At 41.4% G+C, this 23241-nt stretch overlaps 2 protein-coding genes across 2 annotated transcripts in view; one reads left to right on the top strand and one right to left on the bottom strand.

Annotated features, from left to right (window-relative positions):
- Positions 1-23241, bottom strand: part of cacna1c (calcium channel, voltage-dependent, L type, alpha 1C subunit) — a 270222-nt gene that overhangs the window by 226247 nt on the left and 20734 nt on the right. The gene's annotated exons all lie outside the window — the stretch shown is intronic.
- Positions 7717-8460, top strand: LOC103179418 (translocase of inner mitochondrial membrane 10). The gene has a single exon (XM_007894710.2). The coding sequence runs from the start codon at positions 8165-8167 to the stop codon at positions 8435-8437; it is 273 nt and encodes a 90-aa protein (XP_007892901.1). The 5' UTR covers positions 7717-8164; the 3' UTR covers positions 8438-8460.

The raw sequence follows: 23241 nt of genomic DNA on the forward strand, positions 1-23241 counted from the left end.
ATTTCCTTCTTTTCTTCATCGCTTCTGCCTCCTCTGTCCTTCCTCCTTTCCTTCAATTACCCCTTATTTCCCTGGATGTTCTTCGGCACACTTTACCTCTTGTCTTTTATCCATATAACCTTGGATTTTGATCAGTTTTCATTATCTTTCCTTTTGTCCAACCTTATTTCCCCAATATACATTTTCTGAACTATATTTATCCCCAACTCCATAGGCTGCAGATTATCCAGAACTTTGCAGCCCATGTCCTCTCCCACACCAGGGTCCATGACCCTATCACCCCCATCCTTGCCCAACTCCACTGGCTTCCCACCACACAGAGGATACAGTTCAAGATCCTGGTCCTCACCTTCAAAGCCCTCCACGGCCTTGCTCCCCTCTACATCTGCGACCTTCTAACCCCCGACAACCTGTCTGCTCCCTCCACTCAGCGGGCTCCAGCCTGCTTCACGTCCCCCACCTCGCCCACCCCACCCTTGGCCTTCAGCCGCTCTGACCTCACCCTCTAGAACTCCATCCCGCAGTCCCTCCATCTCCTTCAAGACCCGTCTCAAGACCCTCCTCTTTGACCAACCTCTTTCGCCCTCAGCCTTCCCCAATCCGAACCCACAGCTCAGGTCTGAAACACTGATTGTCCAGCGTCTTGGAACGTCCTCCCAACGTGAAAGGCACTATACAAGTGTAATTTTGTTGTTGTATTTCCTGGTTCAAAACTTCGCTTTTCCTTCTCCATTTTGGCAGAAATAGTTTGGTTTTAATCATTTCTCATCACATATTAATCTCCTTGACATTGATATTTGTGCGAGTGACATTTCATTGTTCTCTATTGGTGTGTTCCTGTATGTCAAGATTGTCAAGTGTTTATCCTCTCTTGCATCCTCAGTTTTTCACCACATTTTCATTATTATCTGGATTGTTCTCTCCACTATCCCGACTGCTCTGGATATCCTGGGAAGACTATATGGTGCTCTGTCCTCCAACTCTTTGTGAATCTTCTATATTCTTCAATCTTGAATTGTGGTCCATTAGTCTTGGGTATTCCATACTACCCACCATTTTATTTTGTATTATTGATATGTTCTGCAGTCATGTTCTTTATTCCACATATTCAAAATATTGTAATGTGTAATGTGTAATCAACAACTCATTTTCTTTATAATAAAACAAATCTGCTTCCACTTTTATCCATGTCTGGATTGGTCTCTCAACACACGAGAGACACTTGTCTCTCCTTATTTTGGTATCTGTCACGTTTCACATTTTCCAGTGTAGTCTTCCATTTGACTATTAACACTAGGCCAAAACACACCTCTTGTGTTCTTCTCTTTTCTCTCTCCACTCCTCAGTGTTGTTTTTGTATAACCTTCAGAAATTGTCTTTAACTTGTTTGGAATTATAATTTCATCTCCTCAGTACAGTATTTCTTTTTGTAGGTATAATTGGTGTTTATAATCCCAATACTATCTGACCTAGTTTTCTTCTTTTTTTAGCTTTGGCTATTTCCCATATGTTGTACTCCATTTTAGTCTCTAATCTTTTGTCATCTTTTTCTTCTTCACTCACTGCTCTATTCAATGCATTTGCCACATATGTTTCTCCTGGTGCATATTTGAATTCCATATTATATCTGCAAACATATTCACCTGCATTGAAATATTGGAGGCATTTCATTCAATGCTTTTTTAAAGATGGCACTGATTGAGTGTGATCATTTCCCCCAATATTTTCTTTCCAAACAATCTGTTTGAACCACTCTCATCCAAAAACTGCTGCGAAATATTCCTTCTCTATTTGTGCATAGAATATTTCTTTTCAGTCTCCGGTAATTCTCTTGATGCACAAGTTACTGGCTCTTCTCCTTGTATGAAAACCACACATGGCCTATCAAAAAATGCGAATAGTGCCTCAGCGGCTTTTGGCCAACTGAAAACCTATGCCTTCAATGAAACAGGACTGGATGCATCTATGAAGATCATTGTTTACAAGTACGGAATTCTTTCAACCCTACTCTATGGTTCTGAGTCACGGTTACTTACAGAAGGCATCTTGAGCGTTTCCACCAACATTCCTTACTTAAAATTCTTCAAACTCGCTAGGATGATCATAAAACCAATATGTTTGTTCTCTCAAAACAAGAATCTATGGTTATTGAAACCCAACTTTGCTGGACTGGTCACGTAAAGTTGGGTTTCAATAATAACCCAGAAAAAGAGATATAAAGATTCTTTGAAATTCAACCTGAAGAAACGTGGCATTGACACCAATACATGGGAGGAATCCTCCAAAGACTGCAAACTGTGTTGATCCGTATGTAGGCAGGGAGTTAATGATTTTGAACAAGCTAGGATCGCAAAAGAAGAAGAGAAACACAGAAGAATGAGTGTTAGTTTGCTGCAACCATTGAGTGGGTCATCTTTCATCTGTCACATTTGTGGTAAAATCTGTCTCTAGGATGGTCCACAAAGCCACCTAAATGGCCAACGAGGATGAGGTCAATCACCTCCTTTTTTTTGTTTGTTGCATCCAACAAAATATAGTCGATTCACTTTGCAGCATATTCTGTGAAGCGCTTTGCCACGTCTTGAAGATGTGATAAGGCGCTATATCAAATGCAAAGATTATTATTATTTGTTTGTTTTGAAAAGCTGAGGAACAATCTTACTTGATTATCGAGGGATTGCCTGTTGCTGGATCTTATGTTTGTATTCAAATTGCATCTATCCCTGTTTTACTTGCATCTACTGTTATCTTAAGCATTGACATCATAATATTTAATGCCAGGAATCTTTGATGTGGCTTTTTATTCTTTTAAATGCCTGCTGCTGTTCCCTTTTCCAGATAAATTTCCTGTCTGCTTTCAATTGCTGTCTTGGCTCCATAATCAGTCACCTTCAGTATGAACCAGGCCACCCACTTCACCATTCTAATTAATCTTTTCACTCCTTTTTTTATCATTGGGTGCTGGCATCTTTATTATTGCTTCTACTTTCTTTGAATCTTTTTTTTAACCCTTTTTGTAATTATACGTGACCTTTCTCACTCCTAATTTACACTTTTTAGTTTCGTTTACATTCTCTTGGAAACCATAACACGCTTTTCGAATGTTCATGCTCTACTCCTTCCAAATATTAACACATCATCATTATAATTTATTGTAACAAGAATCCTTTTAGTATTTGTAATAATTTCTTTTGGAATATCTCCTGTACTGACCATATGCCAAACAGCATTCTCCAGAAACAATATCATCCAAATGGTGTTAAGAATGTAATCACTATTCTTGGGCCTGCCAATATCCTATTGACAATCCAAATTAACTAGCCAATATCCTAATCAACAATCCAAATTTTATTCCATGTAGTGGAATTGATATCAATTCTACTGTATCTATGTATATGTACAGGGTGAGAGAATTTACCTCCAGTAAGAAAGTGACCATTAAAAGTGAAAGAGGAAGAGTAGTGGATAATATGTTTTTGGTTCTGTTTGCTAGGCAGCGAAGTAATAACAGTAATAGTGGTTGGTCCATTTGAATTGCAGAATTGTCATTATCTTTAAAGAGAACTCTCCACAAACCTGAACTGAAGTTGGGTAAAGAAGACTGAGGGTGAGGTCAAAGAGGAAGGCATGAAGGCGGGTCTTAAAGGATCTCTCTTTTGTTCTATTTTGTTCTGACCTTTGTTGTCTATTTCCGCGATTCCTTGCACAATGACCCTATCCACTGCAATATAGCATTCCTTCCCTTCCACAAGGTATTACCTGAAAACTTGTTATAATCCACATTTCTCACATCCTTCAGTTTGATTTGACCTTTGCCTTGCTGAACTCCATACTCATCTGTGACTCCAACTCTACCACCAGTTCATCTATTCCCATATTTATTCACCCTCGATTTCCTGCATGTGAGTTCTTGACATTTCTTCCATGTTATTTGTATAACCATCTCCAAACTCAAGTTCTGTTTCAATAGTTTACTGTGTACTTTGTTGTCTCAAATTCCAATTACTAGTTGGTCTTCAATCACTTCTTCTCACAATACTCCATAGTTACCAGAATTCAGTCACTCCTCCGCTCTCACCCTCCCTGATCCCTACCCCCAGCTTGGGTCCGAAACACTGATTGTCCAGCACCTTGGGAGTCCTCCCGAAGTGAAAGGCGCTATACAAATACTTTACAAATGTAATTTTGTTGTTGTTGTTTATACAGGAAAATGGGGGAGCTTTATCTTGCGGCACTGTATCTGCTTACTGTATTTGAAATTGAAATAGTGTTCATTCAGCTTCACTATGCTTTTCGGGAATCTGACTCCATGCAAGTTTTTTTTAATGTTGCATAAAATAGATCTCTTCCACTGATTCTTAAAATGCTTAGCATTCTTTGTTTCCACTCCTAAATGCCATATGGAGTTTGAAAGCGTACAGTACAGCAACTCAGGCATTTTATCACTTCCATCATATATGGTTTGAATAAAATAAAAATTAAGATCTTTTACAGTACTTATTTTAATTTGACAAACCACTAACAAAAAGGAAAATAACTGGTGACCATATATAACCAACAAGCATTCTGTCTTTATTTTTCAGTAAATAATATGGAAAGTATGCCTCAACCTGATTTCTTTCAGCAAAAATAATAATGTTGTCCTCTAAACATGTTCATGAATGGTAGAACCATGCTACTTGTATCTTGGCAAACCGAGGTTAAAGTATAACTCAAAAGTCCATTGAAGGGTAACTCATATTCAAATGTAATGTTAACTTCACTGTTAAGATAAAGGTCTTTGACAGGAATATGGGAGAGGGAACTTTAGCTTGCTTCCATTCCATGCTGTACTGTACTATTAAACTGCAAGGAGTGTAAAGCTGTTCCAATCCAAACCATTAACTTTCCTCTTCAAGATGAAAAATTATCCACCTCACCAAAAAAGTTAGGTTTGCCACTTTTTGTCCTCAGCAGTGCCCTGGAATACCAAAACTGTCTCTGACATTGCAATTGATGATGCAATTGGTTGAACAGAAGAATCCAGAGGGTGATGGTACAGGGAATATCATCAGACTGGGAAAATGTTACCAGTGGAGTTCCACAAAGGTCTGTTTTGGGACCTCTTTTGTTTAATATATTTTATTAAAAAGTCTGCAGATGACACCAAGAAAGTTGTACATTGCAAAGTTGAACAAGATAGGTTACGTAAGGATTTGAACATACTTGGGAATTGGGCAAATCAGTGACATATGAAATTCAATGTGAAGAGAAGGGACTATTAATTGAATGGAAGGAAAATAATCTGTATGGAAAAATGAAAAGGACCCAAGGGTCCTGATTGACAATAAATTGAAACTCTCCCAACAATGCTCTGTGGCAGTGAGTAAAGCAAACCAGCTGTTGGAATGTATCAAAAGATCAATAGGAAGCCGAAACAGTGGGGTAATCCAGCCACTGTATAAATCATTCATGAGACCATACTTGGAGTACTGTGTACAATTCTAGTCGCCACAGTACAAAAAGGATATTGGAGCAATTGAGAAGATATAGAGGAGGGCAACCAAAATGATTGAGGGAATGGAAGGTTTGGACTATGAGGCGCGACTAAGTAAATTGGGCATATTCATGCTGGAAAAGAGAAGATTGAGAGGCGACATGATTGCTCCCTTTAAGATTCTAAAGGGGCAAAACAATATAGATCATGACAGGCTGTTTCAACTTGTCAGGAATAGTAAAATCAGAGGACATGGCCCGCGATTGAACACAAATACTATTTCAGTGAGTGAATAGTGAACCTGTGGAACAGGCTCCTTAAGGAGATGGTTGAAGCAGGAAGTATTGATTCATTCAAACACAGATTAGAGTTTTTAGGAAATAACATTTTGGGATATAGTACATAGGTAGCTTGAAACATATGCACATGCGACCATCAGGAAGGTGGTAGGCGAACTAGATGGACCTTGGTCTACTTTTTTGTCTAGCATTTCTTACGTTCTTGCTCCATTGCTGCCTTGGAAGCAGTTAAGCTTACTTCCCCTCCCCCTCAACCACGGAATGGTGGCAGGAGCTGAGGGAGAAATCCCAAGCAGGAAAGAAGCTAAAGGAGTGTGCTGAGAACATTCATTGAGTGTGTTACTTATATAACTAGGGTAGCATCCAAAACGATAAAGCCACAACCAGCAAAGAATCACTTTCTACACATAAGGATTACATACTCATGTGCTTGTGTAATGCAGCAAGTCACTTCTTTATAACTTTTAAGAGGCTAAATTGATCATTTTGTCCCTTTCCATTAATTTAACTGGAGTTTTTTGAAAGCCAGGAAAGCTCAAAGCGATTGTTGAAGTTGAAGATTTTCCTTTGCCACTATCAACTCAAAATCCCCATATATTTGCCCGGGCCTGGATTTTCACCAAGATTAAGGATCAGAAAATTCTCATACATCCCCATTGTGTATGTCAGGTTCGATCCCAGTTTTAACATCCCCGAGCAAAAGGAAGGCACCTTAAAAAATAATGTCACTATTCTTGACAACAATTACTTGTGAAGTATTTGAGTCATTTTAAAGTAATCAAATGGTCAGCTTATTTATTAATTTGCTAAACCGCAGAAAGACAATGGATAATACCATACTGACCTAGTCTCTCTAAAATCTGCCATTCTTTTGGTTAACTTTAGTGGTAAACAGCACGTCTGCAAACGCCAACCTACAGTGAACTTGCTGAGCAACACTGTAAGCAATAAAATCCATAAAATGTGGAAATGTATACAGCGAACCATGCAAGACACTTAAAATGAGAGTCACAAGCACGGCCGTCTGCAGTGAGCAAAGTAAACAGTGCAAAAACTCCTGAACTTTACACTCGCTGTGCAAAAAACATCTCGAGACGTCTTTGGAATTTGGCAAGCTGCTCCTAAGGTAGTCTTGCAAAAGATCCCTTAAATATTAGCAACATGTAAATATTATTTTAAACACGTCTATAATTCATTGTAAAAGGAGCCTTCTTTTCCCCCTCAAAAACGACTAAAAGTCACAGAAAGTTCAAGTCCAACACAGAGCTCTTTAATAGGTCAGAAACACTCAAAAGTTACCACAAAAGTATTAATTTTCTATTGTTCACTTCAGGCTTTTGGGGGTTAAGAGTGATGGCTGTAATTGTAAATTGCAGAAAAGTAACTGTGTTTTAGTGATGGAACAAACTCTCACAACTATGAAGTGGAAAACCTATGTATGTCTGGGTTTATTCCATGTATTGTGCAGCAAAAAGCCCAATGACCATGTGCTCTTTTTCCTATATATATATACATACATTTATATATACACTATATAGTATATATACGATATAATATATTATATAATATATTATATATATTATATACGGTATATATTACATATAATGTATTATAAATGATATACTATATGTATTATATATAATACATTATACATGATATATATTGCATATATGATATTATATGTATTATATATATCTGCAAAAAAATGCTGATATCATTTATTTTTAAAAATATATATATGCCCAAATATATTTTTAAAAAATAAACGATATCAGCATTTTTTTTCAATGTTCGCAAACGGAATTCGTCATTAACAACGTTTGCGAATATCGCAAATTCTACCTTAAAATACTGAACCCTCCTCTGCTGCAAAACCATTTACGTTGCGAACCCCCCCAACCCCCACCCCAACAACCCTCCCCCAACCCCCACCCCCTCCCCCCAAATATATGCAGTGCCACAGCCACCGGCTCTGCTCTCGCTCTGATCGGCGGAGGATTTGAGGCCGCAGTTTCAGGGTCGGGCACAAGGTGACACCGGAGGGACATCAGGCAAATCCGCATCCAGCCCGAGCCACGAGGCCCGGACCCCGTCAGCCGCCCCGCGGCCCCCGCAACCGGCTGAGCCTCAACACACCCCACCCGGGGGACGGACCAGACAGAGACAGAGATAGAGAGGCCCGGGCCCGGGGCGGACGAGCAGACGGCGCTTCTCCTCCCTCTCTCCCTCCACCTAATCTGGGGCGGATCTGACGGACACTCTCTCTATCGCTCTCCCTGTGGCGGCGGCGGCGGCGGCTGAAACCTCCCGAACAGCCTCAGGCCCTCTCGGCTCCAACCGACACAACCCGTCAACAGAGTGGGCCCCGGGGCTGCACCGTAAACGGCGGATGGATCCTCTGAAAGCCCAGCAGTTGGCGGCGGAGCTGGAGGTGGAGATGATGGCCGACATGTACAACAGGATGACGGGAGCGTGTCACCGCAAATGCGTCCCCCCCCATTACAAGGAGCCGGAGCTGTCCAAGGGCGAGGCCGTTTGCCTGGATCGCTGCGTCTCCAAATACCTCGACGTCCACGAGAGAATGGGCCGCAAACTGACCGAGCTCTCCCTGCAGGATGAGGAGCTACTGAAACGTGTCCAGCAGGGGGGCGGGGGGCACTAACACCCCCCCCCCTCTCCCCGAGACCCCCTAACTCTCCCCCCCCACACACACACACACACTCCCCCAGACCCCCTAACTCTCCCCCCCACACACACACACACAGACCCCCTAACTCTCCCCCCCCCACACACACTCCCCCAGACCCCCTAACTCTCCCCCCCCCCCCACACACACACAGACCCCCTAACTCTCCCCCCCCCACACACACACTCCCCCAGACCCCCTAACTCTCCCCCCCCACACACACACACACTCCCCCAGACCCCCTAACTCTCCCCCCCCCACATACACACACACTCCCCCAGACCCCCTAACTCTCCCCCCCACACACACACACACTCCCCCAGACCCCCTAACTCTCCCCCCCACACACACACACTCCCCCAGACCCCCTAACTCTCCCCCCCCCCACACACACACACCCTCCCCCAGACCCCCTAACTCTCCCCCCCCACACACACACACCCTCCCCCAGACCCCCTAACTCTCCCCCCCCCCACACACACACCCCTCCCCCAGACCCCCTAACTCTCCCCCCCCACACACACACACACCCTCCCCAGACTCCTTGACTCCCCCCCCCCCCCGACTCCCCCCGACATCCTCCCCCCCTAGACCCCTGACTCTCCCCCCCACACACCCTCTCCCCCAGACGCCCCGTAACTTCCCCCCACCACCACCCTCTCACGTTAGGTGGGTGAGCCTTCAGCCACTCTATAACCCCCCCTCCTCCCCGCCCTCTGGAACTCCATCCCACAGTCCCTCCACCTCACCCCCTCCCTTGCCTCCTTCACAACCCGTCTCAAGACCCTCTTCTTCAACCAAGCCTTCGCTCACCTTCCACACCCCCACCATCCCCATTCCCAACCCCCAGCTCGGGTCCGAAACACTGATTGCCGTGGTACATCCTCCTGACATGAATGGCACTATACAAATGTAATTTTGTTGTTGTTTACAGTGTATTCTGTTATGCGCTTTGAGACATCTCAACGAAGTGACAAGGCGCTATTTCAAATGTAAATGTAAGGATTATTGTTATTTACAATAAATTTATACATTTAAGTGCCAAAGAGAACCTATAATTGCTCCAGGGTTTGTATCTGCTGTTTGTCCTTTAACAGGCACAATCATTAAATCAGTCTGAATGCGTAGAGTCCTGCAGTCGTAGTGCTTAGTGATTTGCTTTGCAAGCGAGAGGACCGGGGTTCGATTCCCGGGTAGGGGGAGACCTTAGGCAAGTTTGCTTACTCCACATGCCTCTGTTTAGCCAGGCAGTATGTAGGAAACCGGCTTTCAGTCAATTGGCAGTTCACTTTTTGGGGGTAAAACAATTTTTACTCCCCCCAAGAACAATTGGTTCACTCAATCCCTGACTGCTTGTGGGACACTGCTGTGCGCAATTGGCTGCCACATATCGTCCACAAAATACAGTCAATCCACTTTACATATATCCTGTGAAGCACTTTGAGACGTCTCAACGTGATAAGGTGCTATATCAAGTGCAAAGATTATTATAATTTGCACCTCAGTATCTTGCATTCAAAAAGACATTGTATATATGTTGATACATATCTGCAAACTCTGTGCCTTGAGTGTGGACAAGTTCTACCAGACTGTTTTGCTCAGATTGAGCATCTGTGCTGTGCATACGATATTAATGCAACTGTGTATGATATTAATGCTACAGAATTAAGTGCATTCTTAAAAATAGTTCACCATTCCAATGTAAATTCAAAGGCTATTGGAATTATGAAGACTGAATCGGTTGGCAGTTTGCCACTGAAGTTTAATTAACAGAGCCCACAGAAACAGAGATGATAGATTTTACAGCGTGTCTTCCATACAAGTGCTTTAAGAAAGAGACTTACTATTACAATGGTTTTGTTTAGGTGTTTGTGAGGATACCTGCTAAGAGTTGTTAACTTGCTTGCTGAACCATTGAAACCGATGTGGAGACGGACCTTTCAGAACTGAACAGTGACCATTGACACCCCCATGCTAACTGATCTCATAGTTGACCAGCTCCACTGGGAGTGGAGCCAATAGTCTGGTTACCATTTATAAATGTAAACACATTTAAGTGCCAAAGAGAAGACTTACACATTTTTCAAATTTTGCAGCTTCTGTTTTAGTATAATTTTGAAACAGGCTCAAATTATTAAATTGAGTCCCCCTCGGCACCTTCCCATACCAGCCAAGGAGATGCAATACCTGCCCTTTCACCTCCTCCCATAATACTGCCCATGGCTCCAAACACAGTTTTCAAGTGAGACAGTAATTTACGTAGTTTACTGCATTCACTGCTCATGCTGCTCTCCTCTACACTGGGGAGACCAAACGCAGATGCAAGCACAACCCTGAGCTTCCGGTTTCTTGTCACTTCTCTCTCTCCCACTCGCACTCTGACCTCTCCATCCATGGTCTCCTACATTGTTCCAATGAACCACAGTGCACACTCGAGGAACAGCACCTCATCTATTTGCTAGGGACCTTACAGCCCTCTGGCCTCAATATTTTTAAAAATAATTTCAGACCATAACAGCTCACCTTCCCCCTCCCCCTCTTCTGTGACCATTACCACATCATCTGGGTCCCAGATACACCTTTTCTCCCTTCTGGCCTGTTTTGTTTCAATCCCCCCCCCCCTTTATTTTGCATTATTAACACCTCTGTTCCCCTGTTTTGTTGTAATCCCCTCTTTGTTTTGCATCATAACACCCCTTTAACCCACCATCCCCTGTCCTCTACCCCATTTTCTCCTTTGTCTTCCTTGCCCTACCTTCCCCTCTCTGTTAGTCCTTAAAAGTCTCTCCCTCCCAACATGCCCCAGTTCTTCAACAATTTTAGACACTCGGACTTCAGACAACTGCAATCTCCGACTACTTTCAGTTGTTCAGATCTGAAATGCACTGCCTGAAAGGGTGGTGGAAGCAGATTCGATAGCATCTTTCAAGGGAGCAGTGGATAGATATTTGGGGAGGACAAATTTGCAAGGCTATGGGGAGAGCAGGGAAGTGGGATTAATTTGGATAGCTCTTTCAAAGAACTGGCACGGGCACAATGGGCCGAATAGCCTCTGCTAGTGCTTCCTAAAACTAGGCTTGCAGACTTCATTTCAAGATTTAGTCATGGTATTATAGTTGAGTGTCATCTGGTTAAACTAAATCATATATATTAGTGAGCATAAAATTCCAATATAGCTTTCCAATTCACTCACATTGTACAGAAATTGTGATCCATGAAAAAATATGATCTAATCACAACTGACTTGCCAAATGTGTTTATCAGTATTTATCATATGTAAATATCATCTCACAACACAGGATTGTCGTATTTCCATCACCTAGCAACAACTGAACATGTTGTTTGCAAGAAAGAAATCTGCCATTTGAAATAGTGCTAAAGAGAGACAGAAAAAAATCTTTACAGAACTATTAAAAAGTCATTTTAAAATTTTAAAAACAAATGTAATGTCCACAAAATCATGTCACAATAAAATAGCTGTGGATTGCACAACTCAAATTGGTTCTAAGGTATACAATCTAGCCCTCATTCAATTTATTGTCCTCATGGCTCTTACCAAGCTGTACCTTATCTTTCTGGAATTGTGCAAACGGATGCATTCCTCTGGGGGAAGAGTCCATACTCCATACCAAATAAACATAAACCAAATATATGTGGAACTCTCAATAATTTGGTTTGGAAACTCTTACAGATGGTGATAAGTTTCTGTGTGTGTTAAGTACCCAACCAAAACACATTGTTTCCCAAACGCACAATTACATTGTTGATATTCAGTATCAAGGCTGACACCTGTAGAATAGTGGTTATACGATTAGATCTGTATATTCATATTCGTTATCACTAAAAGTTCACATTGTTTTTGGTCAGCCAGGTGGAACTCATCTTCATGCTGAAGAGTATCCAAACCAAACAGCTCCATGCATCCTACGTATACATGGAAATTCCAGAGATATTTATTGGAATGGAAAGCACACTCTCTCTCTGTAGGGACGCATCATGTTTACCTAATTCTAAAGAGTATTAGGCACAGTTTGACGAAAGCCCTGTCTTGGGGACCCTGGAGTATATATTGGAGTTCCGCTGGTGTCCAACCAGCTAAAACCACAAAGCTGCCATTGAAAGCACTGTCTGGCAAGCTTTCCCGAGGCTTGTATAGCTATGACCACCCTACACATGAGGGCTTTTGTTGCCAGGGTTAAAAGGAATTGGGTGGGAAGAGTTCCTGCCGCAATGACTGGTCTGCCTTTCCAAATCCTATTGACGAGTCAGAGAGGCTAGGCAGTCATCACCAGTGCCCTGGAGGACTGGGGACTCGCCTGGCTCAAGAACTGGATTAGTGAGACCATCACAGAAGGTTGACGATTCTGAGATTCCTTTGCCCGAAAACTCATCTTAGAGCCAATTCACCTCCAAGGAGAACCTGCTTACTATCCCCAAGGAGAATAGTTGGTCATTTGGCATCTGATATGTGCAGGTTTCAACCATCACCAGATGGATGGTAGGTACCAGCTACTTCCTGTGAGCTGCCTGATGGGCACCGCAGCTCAGCATGAAATGTATAAGAGCATTGCCACAATCTTCCTTACGTAGCAGCTGCTTACCTCTTTGCAAACCAATCAAGGGGGATTTAAGGCCCTGAATGTACATGTTCATGAACTAGGACTCCAGGTAACAACTTCCAAACTGTAGCCCTAGCATCAGAGTTTCCAACTATCTGATGGACATCTGCCTTCAGCCAGGTGGGAGGACCTTTACAGGACAGCTTGTGGCCAGGCTTACTCAGTCTCAGCTGCTTAATCCAGGTCCTCATGTGAGGGTTTGGCAAATAGACGTGCCCACTGTGAAGCTGACTGCACCTCCGCTCAGTGACAGATCAGTGTAGGCTGGAGCCCTCCCTCCCTGCAGCTACTTCCTGTGTTTACCACAAATCCACCTCACTGCATGATCTTGGATTTCACAAATGGGCTAGAAGGAGCCTCTCCACTCCAACCCCAGGAGCTCAGAACCATACAGGAAAATAGTTTACACACAGCGTCCTAAACTGCTTTAGGACGTTGCTGTCCTTATAATAATAATCCTTGTATTTTATAAAGCACCCTATTACGTCGTTGAGACATCCCAAAACACTTCACCAAATATACAGTATTGTAAAGTGGATTGATTGACTATTTTTTTTGGTGAAACGTGGCAGCCAATTGTGCAAAACAGTGTCCCAGAAACAGTCTTGGATTGAGGTTTTTTTGAGGAATTATCCCCGGAGAGCAAACCAACAATCGCCTAACAACCGGGTTCCTACTTACTACCAGGTAACAGACGTGTGGGGTAAGAAACTTAATCTAAGGTTTCACCTCTCCTGGAATTGAAACCAGGTCCTCTCGCTTGCGAGGCGTGTGCTCTAACCACTAAGCTACAGGACTCTGATTTAGTCCCAGGCCTGAGTGTCGCTGGTCAGTAAACCCCAATTGGCATATTTTGGAAAACCAGTTTTTGCTCTTTTTTAAATTATTTTCTGGACACTCAACAGCCTTTCATTTGAGGTCTTGGAGATATCATTTGAGTGTACTTCACAAATACTGACTGGATTAATGTTGTATCCTGTTTTAGCTGCACTCAAATGCCATCTCTGTAATATGGCAGTTTAAAGCACAGAGAAATCCTGGATGCAAACATTATGCCCGGGATCCGTTAATGTGAAACGCTCTGAGACCCCGTCCGACGTGGAGGGTGCTATATAAATCCAAGTTGTTGTTGTATGCTGAGGCCACGGAGGAGGGGGGGATTTCAGAAGAGAAAACATTTTGTTGTCTTTGCTGGAGAAAGAAGAATGAAATGCATGTTGGAGAGACAGCAAGAGCGAGGCCTTTCCCAAATTATTTACTTTTCATTGGTTAGCCAGGTTGGGAGCCCATTGTAGTTGGTGGGGAGTTTGTAAAGTCTTGACTATCTCCTTAGGTTTTAAGGTTCTGCACTAATAAACTCACTACAGTATCTAAAACAGAATGATCTTTATGATTCCTAAGACCACGCAGAAAATCAAACACTGCAGTACTGAATGAACTTTCCATTTATATCATGATTTTTCAAACAATTACAGTTCTTTTGTTTCTGGGTGCAATAGAATTCGTGCTACAGAAAATCATCCACTAAATAACTTATGTTGACCAAATAATCATTGCATCACCAATGCACAGGACTTGTAACATAACCATTAAATATCCCTTGTAATACAGGCTTGACAGCAGTAAACTTTTTCACACAAATCTGAGTTAGCGTGAAGGGTGCCATCTGAAATGCAAGTTGTTGTTTAGTTTTCAAATGCACAAAAATGCATTATTTTTACATAAAATATTTGGCAAACTTTTTTAGTTTATTTTCCAAACAGTTTCATATCATTTTATCTCTAAGTCAATTCAGTGATGTTATTCCCAATGAAACACATCACTCCATAACCAATGTAATTTCCTTGTTTGTGTGTTCTGTCATTGCAATGAAAATGACTTATGACTTTGGTTCTGCTCTGGAGGAGTTAAATTTTCTGCCAAATTACTATGGATAAAATGGAAGCCATCCTCCTCAGCTCACGCCAATGTCTCCTCTCTTCCCAACCTCCCTGACCTCTCTCTCAAACTCTCCAAACTGTTGCACAGCCTTGGTGTTTGGTTCAGTCCCAAGCTTCCCTTTCTCCCTCTCATTCAGTCCCTCAAAAAGACTGCCTTCCCTCTCCTACACCACACTGCGCACCTCCTTCCAATCTCATGCCCAATCCTGCTGAAACATCTTCATTACATCTTGCTAAGACTTTTCCAATGCAATCCTCACTGATCACTCAGCTCCACCATTAACAAGTGAAACTCATCCAAAATTCCGACTCACCCACGCCCATCATAGCAGTCTTTGCCAGTCTCCATTGGCCCCCTATCTCCCAGCGCATCAATTTCAAGAACCTCACGTTACCTGAAAATCCATCCATTCCCTGGCATCTCCTTTCTCTCCGATCTCCTAACCTTGGCAGGAATAGGAATACTTTTCAAAAACTCACATGAAAAGAAGAGTTTTCTGTGTATAGCCCCCATCAGAGTGGTTACTACACACTTTTAGGAAAGAACAGATTTTAAAGGCCAAATGGCCTTTTCTATACCTGATCGTTAACCAAAAACTTTTTTCTTACATTTTGAAACCTTGTGTCCCTTTGTTGTGTATTTTTTACAATGGAAAGGTGATCTATAAATCATAAGACAATCATTATGACAGAAACTCCATCACTGGTCGTTGTGATATTTGGCAAAGAATACTTGTCAACAGTTGCAACAATACATTTTCTTTGATATCCTTCCTGTAGTCGAGCAACCAGAGCTGTATAAATTATTTGATGCTTAACTGTGGCTTAACCAATAATATACCTCTTTCTGAAACTTTTATATTCAATACTCCGATATACCAAATCCAGAATCCCACATGCTCATTTTCTACCTGCATTGCAACCTTTAAAGATGTAAGTTCCCATATATCTGCACCAAATGCACTACCCTTGTCCCCTGAGTACTCTATGCAAAAAATCAGTAGGAAAAAATGAGAAAGCATAGGATTTGAAATGCTACGAGACAGTAAAATAGGTATTGATTCAGTGTGACAGACAGCTGTATGAAAAACCAAGGGATGCTGGAAATTGCCAAGAACAGCTAAGAGAGAAAGAGAAGCACAGCAGGGAGCAAAGTGTGAGGAACAGGCGGAGAAGAAAGTGCAACAGATGGCAGGGAGTGCATCAAACAGATGGAAGCAAGCAAAAGATGGCAAAGACTGCAAGGAAAAAGCAGATTTCTTCCATTTCTATTTATGAACATTTATTATTTTTAATTCAGTTGCATGTTCATACTATATATTTTAAACTGTCTCATTTACCATCACATTAAACCATCACTGCTTCTATTAATATATAATAATCCTTGCATTTGACACAGCGCCTTATCACATCTTCAAGACGTCTCAAAGTGCTTCACGGAATATTGTAAACTGTAAATTGAATTGACTATATTTTGTGTGCGAAAATATTAGAATTCATGTGAGGAGTAGAAACTGCAAAATCTATTGAATTTTAAATTAATAAGTATTGGGGGAGGAGGGAACTGCAACATTTCTAAACATATTCTGAGATATAATTTCTACCTGGGTTCTAGAATTGCAACAACAACAAAATTACATCTGGAATAGCGCCTTTCACGTCGGGAGGACGTCCCAAGGCACTGGACTGTCAGAGTTTCGGTCCCGAGCTGGGGGTCGGGAACAGGAAGGGTGGAGGGCAGGGGGGAAGCAGTGTGATTGAAAGCATGATCGAAGAGGAAGGTTTTGAGGTGGGTCTTGAAGGAGGCAAAGGAAGGTGTGAGGTGGAGGGACTGCAGGATGGAGTTCCAGAGGGTGGGGGTCGAGTTTGCATAGTCAAGTCTCGATGTAATGAAAGGATGTTATGAGGATTTTGGTGGCTTGCGGTGTGAGACAGTGACAGAGCCAGGTGATGTTGTGGAGGTGGGGGAAGGCAGAGCGGGTCATGGCATGGATGTGGGGTAGAAAGGATAGTTGACGGTCAAACAAGACACCAAGGTTCCAGACTGGGTTAGTAAGGTGGAGTGTGCATCCATGGATGGTGATACTGTCAACGCCTGAGGTGAGGAGGTGCTGACGGGTGCCAATCAGGAGAGCCTCGGACTTGTTGACGTTCAACTGAAGAAATTTAGCTCTCATCCACTACTTGATGTCCGACAGACATTCTGTCAGGACACCAGTAGTCCTGGAGTCAAGGGTGGAGTATAGTTAAGACTGAGTTCAGCAATTTTTCAAATTATTCTGTTTTCTTAATATTTCAGAGAGTGCAGAAATCGGAAAATTCTTAAACATAATCTTAATTTTGAAGGCAGCTTTCTGTAAGTTCTGTTCAAAACTGCAGAAAAGCAGCTTTATAGTTAAGACTGAATTCAGCAATTTTTCAAATTCGGCACTCTAGACTTTTAGTTGTAGTGATCCAAAAAGTGATTCTAAGAAAAACACAACATCTAGAAACTCATGATTACATTATTATGTTGCATTGTTCAATAAATATTTATCCAACAGTCCCTTTCTTCCTGTTTATGTTGGGTGTTAGCAGAAATAAAAGCAAACAAGGGATTAAGTTTAAGTTTCCAAAATGAAGTTAGATAATACAAATAAAAGTGAGGTGCAATTACTATAGATGAAGGTGATACTACAATTCTCATAAGTTGTAGATCACAAAAGATATTTGGATGAAGAAGGTTCTTTGATCTCATTCTTCCAAAACACCCACTCTACCCCACCTCTCCCATTGTAACTTCACAAGGTCAGCACCTACAGATGTTAGGTAGGCTAACTGTCTTATAATTTGCAAACTGATGTCCTACTCTTATTTTTATAACAGGATTATATTTGATACACTTCAGTCCTCAGGTACATTCCACACATTTACAGAGCACCTAAAAATATACATAAGTACCAATAATTGTTTCAGAACATTTTACAAATCAACCTGCATCAAGAAGTGTTTCTAAAAATGTAGGCATCTTTATCCAACAATTCAATACGTACAGGTAGTTTCATTATCCATTGTTTAAGATATAATAATGTCACCCTATAGGAAAATTGGGACACCATAATGAGGGATGCAGTTAAACTTTAATCATCCATTTTTGTTATCAGACGTATGGAAAACGTGTTGATCTGTTCATGCCAACTGCCATCATTTTATTGTTTAATGCAAACTTCTATAACAGGAAGTCTGTATTATTTTAGAGTTTTAGAAATACACGCATCAAATTAGCAGATCAATTATAATCCATATGAACTATTAACTGTAGATTATTCCTCAAAAAAACTTACCCAATAATAGGAGAGAAAGAGAGTAAAAACTCCATCTACAATGTGTACTATCCAGTTTGAACAAGGTCAGATGAAACTGAAAATGAAGAAGGCATATCAAACATCTGATAAAACAATGGCTATAGTTAAATTTCTCAAGAATTATTAAGAGTCTGACTGCGAACCTATCACTTCCATCCTTGCTCAGAACACTGACTTCTCATCCCCCAGGAAATTGAGTTCAAGATTCTCGTTCTCACATTTAAATCGCTCCAAGGTCTCGCCTTACCCTACCTCTGCAACCTCCTCACCCTTATCAACATGGCTGTTTTCATTGTTGGGCCAACACTAGCCTACTCCACATGCCTTGCTCTATCTGCCCCACAATAATAATAATAACAATAATAATCCTTGTATTTGATATAGCGCTTATCATGTCTTCTGGACGTCTGAAAGCGCTTCACAGAATATACTGTAAAGTGAATTGACTGTATATTTGTGGGCGAAACTCAGCAGCCAATTGTGCACAACAGTGTTCCACAAACAGTCGTTGACAGAAGTGACCAATTTACTCTTGTTTTTTCAGCGCTTTGGGACGTCCTCCCAATGTTAAAGGCATTCTTGAAGTGTAATTTTGTTGCTTTTTTCTTGAGGGATTATTATCAGGCATGTGGAGTAAGGAAACTTACCCAAGGTTTTGCCCCATTGGGGATCAAACCCAGGTCTGATTGCTCCGAGTGCTCTAACCATTGAGCTATAGGACCATCAGTTCCCTCCGACTTGCTTCCTCCCATCTCTCTTTCAAGGTATGCCTCAAAATGTACCAGTGTTTGACTATGTTTTCAGTCATCCTTCCCCCACTTAGCCACCATCCTCAGCCGGTGCCCAGCTAGAATTGCCAAGCATTTTGGGAGGTCCTCCTGACTTGAAGGGAGCTTAATAAATGTAAATTGTATTATATTGTTTTGCACATTTTATGATTATGTCAAAAACAGCAACAAAATTACATTTGTATAGCGCCTTTCATGTTAGGAGGATGTCTCATGGCGCTAGACAATCAGTGTTTTGGACCCGAGCTGGGGGTCTTGCTTTGGATGATCTGCAGCCTATAGAGCGAGGAGTTAGGGAGGCTGACAAGCGGGGAGTTTTCATAGTCAAGCCTTGATGTAATGAAAGCGTGTATGAGGGTCTTGGTGGCCTGCGGTGTGATACTGTGGCGGAGCTAGGCGATGTTGCGGAGGTGGGGTAAGCTAGAGTGGACATGGAACAGATGTGGGGTATCAAGGATAGTTGAACCCCAAGGTTCTCGACTGGCTTAGCAAGGTGGAGTATGCAACCATGGAAGGTGATGCTGTCAGCACCTGAGGTGAGGAGGCGCTGACTGGAGCTATTCAGGAGAGCCTCGGTCTTGTTGACATTCAACTGTAGAAAGTTAGCTCTCATCCGGGACTTGATGTCTGACAGACATTCTGTCAGGACAGCAGTGGTCCAGGAGTCCAGGATGGAGGCAGAGAGATAGAGTTGGGTGTCATCTGCATACATGTGGAAATTGACACCGTGTCTGCGGATGATGTCACCAAGTGGGGGGACCAAGTGAAGAACACCGCACAAGATGGTGCAGGGTCAACACCAGCAAGTAAGTAAGGAAACAGTGGATTAGGCAGCTGGGGGGAGAATTGGTGGGAAGGCAAACACAGCAAAAGTCAAAACATGACTGGGTATTTTCTGCCTCACGGCTTGTGAAACCACCCAGTGCAAATAGTGCTGTTTTGTGATACGGAAGGGAACTAATTCTAATCCTATATTATGCATATTGGCTTGGTCTGTTTTGAAATGAGGTGCAATACCTGTAAATTAAATAGGATTACCCAGTGCTGAGTAAAACAGATAGGAAATACCTCATATCAGTTGTGTGTGATTCATTACTTCAATAGACAACATTTTCAATCTGACATACTTGCTGAAGAACATATAATTGAATGTCTGTTTCTTACCCTTTACTCTCAACCACAAAAAAAAGATAAACAGCTTTCTTGTATATGCAAAGTACAGATGTGACTGAATTTCCTCGCTCTCACATTCTAATATATTGGAGGACCATTCTGACCTATATCTTTAATGATGATTCCCTTGACAGTACAGGTGCTCTAAAATAATCATCGTTTTAACATGTGAGTGACCACATAATTATTTTAGTTCTTTTTTGGGAAAAAAAGACTGTTGAATACTCACCAGTACTGAACTTTCTGCAAGGAGATGATGAATGGAGAATATCTATTATTTTTAGTACATTACAGTAAGAAACAGTAGACTGCTATAGACTTAAAATGAATTATATGCTGATGTTTGAAATAAAATCCCCTGCTAATTCTAATACCAACAGCAATTTTTCTTGTGAAATCTACTGGTAGTCTCCAATGAAAAAGTACTTTTCATTTCAGTTTTAATTAAACTACTCTGTTATATTATTATTAGCTTCAATTAGGCATTTGGATTCCTCTTTTAGAGTGGTATGGTATGGTCCAAATGATACATTACCACTTGAGATGGAATAATTAACATTTTTATATGTGGGTGATTATACAATCATTTCCTTATCCATATTTTTATATTTATATTCATATCTTTTTTTGCTAATGGAGGCAGATGTGACTGTTATTGAACCGTCACAGAGTCAGGCATTTCAAAATCAGTTCTCAAGGTGGAGCAAAAGTCATCTGTCACAAACTTCAACATAGTTCCTCTTGCTTCTCCCTGTTACATGCATCCATGTGGCCTAGTGCATTAAGCCTAATCCCATATGCAATGTTAAATCAACAATTCACAACTTTATAGATACAATTGAGAATAAACAGTATTTTGCTATTTCTACTGAAAGTATTTTGAACAAATGGTAATCCCACTGGATTTAATTCTCCTTTAATTAGAGCACTCTTTAATAAACAATTGAAAACTCTGTAGGATTATCTACTCTGTAATTTACCACAGAAATGTCTTATGCGTCAAATTCACTTTAATAAAGCACCTGGAAGTAGATGATTGAAACATTATGATGCAACTGCCAATTGATTTGCTATTAACAACTATAATTGTTCATACGTGGATAGATAACTCAAGTAATCCTACAGATTTCATAGCACAGAATCATGAGTTCAACATTTTCTAATTAATACTTACATTTATTTCCCACAATATTTAGTGTACATTACCAGGTTATTTTAGCTTTCATACCCATGAAGCATTGTGCCTTTGAATCTGCAGTAGTTGGAAATTGTATAGTTCTTTTTGTTAATTATTCACAAAGTAGGAGAGAATTGGGGATTGCAGTGGTGTAATGGATCAACAATGTGCTGTATCATGACACCGAGAAAGAGAAGCTTCACTCCCTTGAGTTGCTAATCTCAGTCATGATTCTGTGGAGAAGTGATGAATTAAGGGGAATGAATTCCGGTGAGGATACATAGATAGAGTTAGTTTATTTTCACCCCTTTTTAATGGAATAAAATATAAATTTACACTTATATAGTGCCTTTCACGTCAGGAAGATGTCCAAATGTACTTAGTACTAGTTGGGCACCCAAGCTGGGGATGGAAGATGAGGGGAGGGGAGCGGGGGAAAATGACCGAAAGCATAGTCAAATAGATAGGTCTTGAGATGGGCCTTGACCAAGGTTAAGGAGCGAGCAAATCGGAGGGACTCTACAATAGAGCTCCAAAGACAGTGGGGGCAGAAAAAGTACAAAAAATTAATAGAAATTTGCAAATAAATAGTCAGCATGTGATTAATAACTGTGAAAGAAGAAACAAATTGCTTCATTAACATATCATTACATCATTCATAGAATCATAGAATTATACAGCACAGAAGGAGTCCATTTGACCCATTGTGCCTGTGCCGGCTCTTCGAAAAGAGCTACCCAAACCTATTCCATTCCCCCGCTCTCATTAATATTTATTCATTAATATTTAAAACTATTTCACGACTTTCAATGGCCTATTTCTTTGAATATAAACTAGTTTTTGTTGTTAGAAGCAACAGAAATACAGTGCAATAACACTCTTCACTCTAACACAAATTCACTTAGAACTCGATCACAAGATAACACAGTCCTTGCACTTTGCAGAAAACTCCTGCGAAGGGCTTTGACACATCCTCTTGTCATAAAAAGCACTATATCAAATGCAAGGATTATTATTATTAATAATAACTGCATTTGGTATTGTGCTTTAACACTACATCAAAATGTCTCAAAGAACGTCACAGGTTTTATTGTAGAGTGTAGTGACTGTGTATTTTGTAGACAAACATGCCAGACCACATTTGACATTTGCACAGAGCAATGTTCCACACACAGCCAAGAAGTAAATGATCAATTTTATCTGGGAGACTATTGGCCAGATCACCAGAAAACAACTTCTTTCTCTTTTCAAATAGTGCCACAGCTTTAGGAGGTTTTAAAGCATTTTGCTAAGTCAGACATCCAGTTGTTTACAAAAGCAACCTTGCATTTCTATAGCACCCTTCACTTAAAATAAAGTTTTACAGTGGCAGCAATGGATTCCAAGCAGGGGGAGAGGTGAGGGAGATGGGGGAGGTGATCAAGGCTTGGGGTCCTCACAGTGTGGGTTGGGATACTGCTGGAGTCTAAACAGCTGAAGGCGCATAGCTTGCCATTGAAAGCAGTCTCTGGTGAGCTTTCCCACTGATTGTCCACCTCAGACCATCCTACCCATTAGGGTTTGGGCTCTCAGGCTTAACAAGAGCTGCGTGGGAAGAGTCCCTACCCCAAAGACTAGTCTGCCGTTCCAAATCCTATCAATGAGTTAGGCCGGTGGGCTGTCATCACCAGTGTCCTGGAGCACTGAGAACTCGCCTGGCTCAGGAACTGGATTACCAAGACCATCACGGAGGGTTGACT

This window comes from Callorhinchus milii, unplaced genomic scaffold (assembly GCF_018977255.1).
Source record: "Callorhinchus milii isolate IMCB2004 unplaced genomic scaffold, IMCB_Cmil_1.0 Scaffold5, whole genome shotgun sequence".
In the NCBI taxonomy this organism is placed as follows: Eukaryota; Metazoa; Chordata; class Chondrichthyes; order Chimaeriformes; family Callorhinchidae; genus Callorhinchus; species Callorhinchus milii.